Source organism: Chenopodium quinoa, unplaced genomic scaffold (genome assembly GCF_001683475.1).
Source record: "Chenopodium quinoa cultivar QQ74 unplaced genomic scaffold, ASM168347v1, whole genome shotgun sequence".
Lineage (NCBI taxonomy): Eukaryota > Viridiplantae > Streptophyta > Magnoliopsida > Caryophyllales > Amaranthaceae > Chenopodium > Chenopodium quinoa.
The window spans coordinates 3,940,880-3,947,374 of record NW_018742577.1 but is presented as its reverse complement, the minus strand read 5'-3'; the positions used below and the strand labels follow the sequence as shown (position 1 = coordinate 3,947,374).

The window sequence follows — 6,495 nt, the reverse complement described above, 5'->3', positions numbered from 1 at the left end:
CGGAGCAATCAGAAAGGAATTGACCAGAGACAAATGGATGAAACCAGCCTGATTGGAGCAATCAGACTATCTTATCTAATCCATGTTTAGATAAGGATTCAGCTTACTCACTTCCAATGTTGTAACAAGCAAGAGTAACCTCACCAATCTAAGAAAAAATGCAGTGTTCTATGGGATACAATAGTACAGTCACGAAATCAGAAAGCTCATCAACAAATCTAATCCATGTTTGCCATTTTTTATGAAAGCATATTGGTTTTGAGAAAGTGGGATGACTTGAAAAGGACTGACAGGAAAAGAAGGCTGTTCTTGTCTTCTTGATATGGAAGACGAAATCAAACAAAAAGAATAGAACTTCCTAAATCAAACCGACCCAATCATTCATTGAAGCAAGAAGGCACATTGAGGAGACTTAGTGAAAGAGTATCCATATATCATGAAAAATAAAATAAAAAAGAAAAAAAAAATCAAGGTATAAGTATGTCTGCAACATTCATCCCAAAGCAGAGACATCTTGAAGCATCCAAAATTCTAACCCCAACCATACACAGCAGGAACATAAGTTTTGAATTTTTAGATATCGACATTTAGCAGGCAATTCATATAGCATTCATCACTTTAGAACAAAAGCATGATCTTTGGTGCAAGCTATTCTTCTGCCCAAAATGCTACATTGGACAAAACACCAAGCAGAATCAACATTGGCACAGAAAACATTCATCCCAAAACATAACCACAGGTCCACAAGAGATGTTGAACAACCCAAGAGGTTTTTGTTAAGGTCAGTGAAGCAGATGATAATAAGACGTACTGTATCAGCACCTTCTTCTCAATCAATAATCAAATCTGCAAGCTGATCATTCACTATCCTCCAGCCAGGACCTCCAATCCTTCATAATGGCATAATCATAATTGCCTCTGAGCACAATACCTGGCCAGGAAACAAGATGTGTAAAAAAGTTCCAAAGTCGTGCAAATGAAAATAGATCACCCAACACAGAATTATCTAATGTTACACACCCAACCATTTCAACTCAACTTTTAAGTACTCACTCAAATTTTCAAACTACTTCACAGTCTAAAGACTTTATGCTCTTAAAACTTACCGACATCAGAATTTCAGATACACCACCTTCCTAGTATCTTTTGATGGAGCAATGCCTTTTACAATCAAAATATTGCCCTAAGTCCTGACATTAAAGAAAAGCAGCACCTAAGAGCCATAGAGGTAAGCTATATACAAACAATACAGTATGTACGTAGTAATGTGTTAACTAAAAGCCTACGAATGGTTACATCTCGCTTACTTGGTAAACGTGGATGCAAGTCAAGTATACTCAAAATTTATACAAACCTTATCCATAATGAAACAAGAAATGCCAAGAGTCCTCTTCATATTCATACTCCTGCAGATGCCCTTCAAGAGTCCTCAGAGTAAATCAACTTTTCACTTGTACTCTACCAGTGACATATGAAACAAATTTGAAAAATCAAAGAAATGCTGTGCGAAAATGGCTTCTGTATTATATTGACTATCACTTAGACAGGCAAAATGATAGAAAACTATCAGAGGGACATGATGTCTTCACCAATTCAAGCTGCACTCAACAAGGGTTATGAACTTACGATGATACTAGTCCTAATAAGCCCAATAGGATTAGGAAATATTTACATAAATACGGAAGGTTTTTTTTTTTTTCTTTAATTTACAAAATACATAAGTTCTTAAAAATACGGTTTAAAATATATTTATGTTAGGCGGCCAAATTTTGAGAATGGTTAGACTGGACTGCTACTGTCGCTTCAGTAACAATTTGAGATGTGGCCAATCATCTAATTTTCGTGTCTGATTGTCTGAAGGTTCATAAATTTTGATAAAAACAATTAATTGAATTTAATTTTAAATCAGAAACCCAATTCAAAAAAAAATTCAGAGCAAAATATTGCAATTTGAGAAATTAGTTTGGGTTCGAACTTTTATTATATTCAACAAAAGATCAATTGTAGGCTGAAAATTTCAGAATAGAGGAAGTCAACTCCTAAGAAAGATTATGAAAAATGCAGGGATGCAGGCCCAGAGTATGGAAACTAACTTGGTCATCCGCTAGAGTAGACTGTCATAAAAAAATTTGTACTCCGTAGTTTTTTAAATAATCTTAAGCATTAAAAACTACAGTTAAATGCATACGATAATGTGAAAAACACCCAAAGGATATATAACTCTCACGTGAAAAAGTTTTCATCATACCTGAACTTTTGCCTTTTAAATCAGTGTTTTCTTGCTTCCTTTTTAATACCTGTACTATAAAGTCTACAGTTCCCTTAAGATGTACCAATACTTCTTCAAGAGATCGCAGTCTACAGTTCCCTTGAGTATTGCCATGTAAAATCTCTATGCAACTGATGAGCTGATAAGTTACAGTATTGTAGAGAAACCCCGAGTAGCCCGAGAAGGGGTCATTGAAAATCTCTCTAGCTATACTGCTATAGTGCTAATGTGCTATATAGCATCATATTATCCCTAATTCCCTTTGTAAATAGAGATATAGGCATTTGCCGATAAAGCTTCATACAGTTAAGCTGAAAACTCCTTGTGTAAATTTATCTGAACTCACTTATCCTTGGCTAAACATACTTTAGATCTTGTTGATAATCTTGATATTAAGGCTTTAGAAAATTCTGCATATCTATAAGGGCTATAACTCGCAGTTGCAGAGCAATCAGAAAGGAATTGACTAGAGACAAATGGATGAAACCAGCCTGATTGGAGCAATCAGACTATCAGGGCATCCCTTGAACAAGCAATAAGGATTCAGCTTACTCACTTCCAATGTTGTAACAAGCAAGAGTAACATTATCAATCTTAAAAAAAATGCAGTGTTCAATGGGACACATACAAGACACATACAAGAGTAGAGTCTTAAGAAATCAGAAAGCTCATCAACAAATCTAATCCATGTTAGCCATTTTTATAAAAGCAAATAGATTTTGAGAAAGTGGGATGACTTGAAAAGGACTGACAGGAAAAGAAGGCTGAAGGCAGTTCTTGTCTTCTTGATATGGAAGACGAAATCAAACAAAAAGAATGGAACTTCCTAAATCAAACCGACTCATTCATTCGTTGAAGCAAATAGGCCCATTAAGGGGACCTAGTGAAAGGGTTATCTGTTCATCACCAATTCACCATCAAATTATGAGCACTGCTATCTAGGTATCCATATGTCATGAAAAATAAAAAATAAAATAAAAAAATCAAGGTATAAGTATGTCTGCAACATTCATCCCAAAGCAGAGACATCTTGCAGCATCCAAAGTTCTAACCCCAGCCACACGTAGCAGGAATATAAGTTTGAGTTTTTAGATATCGACAGTTAGCAGGCAATTCATACAGCATTCATCACTTTAGAGCAAAAGCATGATCTTAGGTGCAAATTATCTGAATTCATCTCAAAATGCTACATTGGACAAAACGCCGAGCAGAATCAACATTGGCACAGACAACATTCATCCCAAAACATAATAATAATAAGAGGTCCACAAGAGATGTTGAACAACCCAAGAGGTTTTTTACAAGGTCAGTGAAGCACTGAAGCAGATGATAATAAGACTTACTGTATCAGCATCTTCTCCACAATCAATGATCAAATCTGCAAGCTGATCATTCGCTATCCTCCGACCAGGACCTCCAATCCTTCATAATGGCATAATAATAATTGCTTCTGAGCACAATCCCTGGCCAGGAAATAAGAGGGTAAAAAGTTTCAAACTCATGCAAATGAAAATAGATCACCCATCATAGAACTATCTAATACAAAGTCACAAACCCAAACATTTCAACTCAACTTTTAAGTACTCGCTCAAATTACCAAACAACTTCAAAGTCTAAAGACTTGATGCCGACTTCAAAAGTTCAGATACACCACGTTCCTTGTATCTTTTAACGGAGCAATGCCTTACCAATCAAAATATAGCTACTTTACCCTGTATTTCATTGCCCTAAGTCCTGACATTAACAAAAAGCAGCACCTAAAAGAGACATAGAGGTAAGCTATATACAAAGAATACAGTATGTAATTTGTTTACTACGTACTAAAAGCCTACGAATGGTTACATCTCACTTACATGGTGCAAGTAGAGTATACTCAAAATTTATACAAACCTTACCCATAATGACACAAGATATGCCAAGAGTTCTCTATGAATTCATACTCCTGCAACTGCCCTTCAAGAGTTAATGCAATTTTCACTTGTACTCTACCCCAGTAACATTCCTGCCTAGCAAAAGAAGAAACTAATTTAAAACTATGTTAAGCAAAGAAATGCAAGAAACATATTTTGAAACTATGATCAGCAAAGAAATGCTACTTGAATTTGGCTCCAATATTATAGACTACCATATAGACAGGCAAACTGCTAGAAAACCATCAAAGGAACATGCTACGTTCAGCAATTCAAGCTGCACTAAGCAAGGGTATCAGAGTTTCAAACACACAATTCTCTCAGATTAGTTTGAGTTGAATTCAGAACAAACATTACCAACACATTCAACTTAAGACACCCAGATTTGTAAGATTTGGATTGCACAAACTTGCAAATTAGAAGCAGCAGGATAAGAAATTTAGAATATTTCATTGATACCAACAACATTACAAAGAACAGTGAATCTAATCAAATTATCCTGATTCCATTCACAGATGAAACCCTCAACTACAACCCTCCCATCATCCCATTTTTTCAAATTAAAAAAAAAAAAATTAAAAAAAAAAAAAACCTAATTAAAAACATCTACTGACATTACATACAGAGATTCCAGAAAACACAAACTAGAGATGGGAAAGCCCAAACCCACTAAAAAATCTAAGCCTTCTTGGGGGATTTGGTAGCCTTGGGAGATTTCGGCTCCTTTGGAGACTTCTCTGCAGTCTTCTTTGGCAACAATACTGGGTTTATGTTTGGAAGAACTCCTCCGTGTGCAATGGTGACTCCGGCAAGAAGCTTTCCGAGCTCATCGTCGTTCCTCACAGCGAGTAGAACATGCCTTGGGATGATTCTGTTCTTCTTGTTGTCTCTTGCAGCATTTCCAGCCAATTCCAACACCTTTACAATTTGAAAACAAAATATATTTAGCCTTCGAGTTTAACTATTCAATTTGCCGAATAACAAATTCAATTTGCCATTCTATATTTTCTAATATTGAACAAAATTTCTATTTATGAAATAATTGAATTGGGGATATTGCCTGAATTGCTGTAATTGACATGAATATAGCTCATATTGTAGCAAAATTTGCCTAACATGAGATTAATAGAACTGAAATGCAGGCTAATCAGAGAAAATTTTGCTATAGATCTAAAATCACGAAACCCTAACACATGCAATCAAATCTCAAAAATGAAAGAAACAACCATAAAAAAACAAATTGATTCCAAAATCAGGCTAGACTCATACGAAGTATGGAATATCAACAAACAAAATCCCAAATTCACAAGATTTAACCAAAACAAAACCTAAGTTTAAGCATTCCAGATATCATCGCGCCCAAATCAACAAACCAATTATCAAATTCAGCCAGCAAAATACGAAATTAACAAACCAAAACCCCCAAATCACAACCTCCAGAATCAACCTCAACCTCATTTCACATTAAATTTCAAGAAAAGTCAAATCAAAACATCAAAATCAAATTGGATTAATAATCAAGCAATAAAATAAAATGTAAAACCAACAAACTAAACCCCCAAATTATACATTACAATTCAACCCAAACCCCAACATTTCCCATTCCAAATCTCATCACCAAAATCCAACCCCATCAAAATCAAACAAACCCAGATACACAAAATCAACAACCAAAAAACCCCCAAATCACAACCTCCAAATCAGCACAACCCCATCACAGCAAACCTCCAAAATCCCAAAAACAAAAGGTCAAATGAAATGAAACGGTCAAAAGAGAGAGAATTGTATGATACCTCAGCAGCAAGGTACTCAAGAACAGCAGCCAAGTAAACAGGAGCACCAGTACCAACACGTTGAGCATACCTTCCTTTCTTCAAATACCTTCCAATTCTACCAACTGGAAATTGTAACCCAGCTCTAACTGACCTTGTAACTGGCTTCTTCTTCGGCCCACCTCCTTTCCTTCCTCCTGCTCCCTTCTTCGCTTTTCCTCCTGTATCCATTTTCTCTCTCTTACTTTCTCTCTCCTAATTTCTTTGGGATGAACAAGATGATTGAAATGAAATGTGTAAGATTTTCGAATGTGATGGGGTGTTTAATTGTGAGATTGTTGTTTTTATAGTGGGCTTTACTTTTTTCAGAGATTTTTAACCGTTAGATTTGGTTGAAATCGACGGATTTAAATGGGTTTATGACAGTTTTGGTGGTGATCCGTGTGTTTTTATTTGGACCAATGAGATGCGAGCTTAGCCGAACCTTTTTTTTTTTTTTGGGTAGAGAATATGTTTTTCTGTGCTTTTTGTGCTGGTCCCTATA

The 6,495-nt window shown here is 35.7% G+C and overlaps 1 protein-coding gene and 1 long non-coding RNA gene across 2 annotated transcripts; both read right to left on the bottom strand.

Annotated features, from left to right (window-relative positions):
- Positions 1 to 359: 359 nt before the first annotated feature.
- Positions 360 to 1,867, bottom strand: LOC110720777. The gene is made up of 3 exons (XR_002511358.1): positions 1,355 to 1,867; positions 1,107 to 1,190; positions 360 to 931 (listed from the first exon to the last, which is right to left on the bottom strand). It is a non-coding gene; the product is annotated as an uncharacterized LOC110720777 (long non-coding RNA).
- A 2,743-nt stretch (positions 1,868 to 4,610) lies between these two features.
- On the bottom strand, positions 4,611 to 6,285 carry LOC110721032 (histone H2A). Its single transcript, XM_021900155.1, has 2 exons — positions 5,973 to 6,285; positions 4,611 to 5,097 (listed from the first exon to the last, which is right to left on the bottom strand). Exons 1-2 carry the CDS (start codon positions 6,180 to 6,182, stop codon positions 4,858 to 4,860), a joined length of 450 nt encoding a protein of 149 aa, XP_021755847.1. The 5' UTR covers positions 6,183 to 6,285; the 3' UTR covers positions 4,611 to 4,857.
- Positions 6,286 to 6,495: the final 210 nt, after the last annotated feature.

Bases quoted from the DNA above. Each gene is read 5' to 3' on its own strand.
- LOC110721032 (XM_021900155.1), bottom strand. From the start codon at position 6,182: ATGGATACAGGAGGAAAAGCGAAGAAGGGAGCAGGAGGAAGGAAAGGA. The intron at 5,098-5,972 runs GTATCATACAAT...CAAATTGTAAAG, and splicing joins TTGAGTACCTTGCTGCTGAG to GTGTTGGAATTGGCTGGAAA.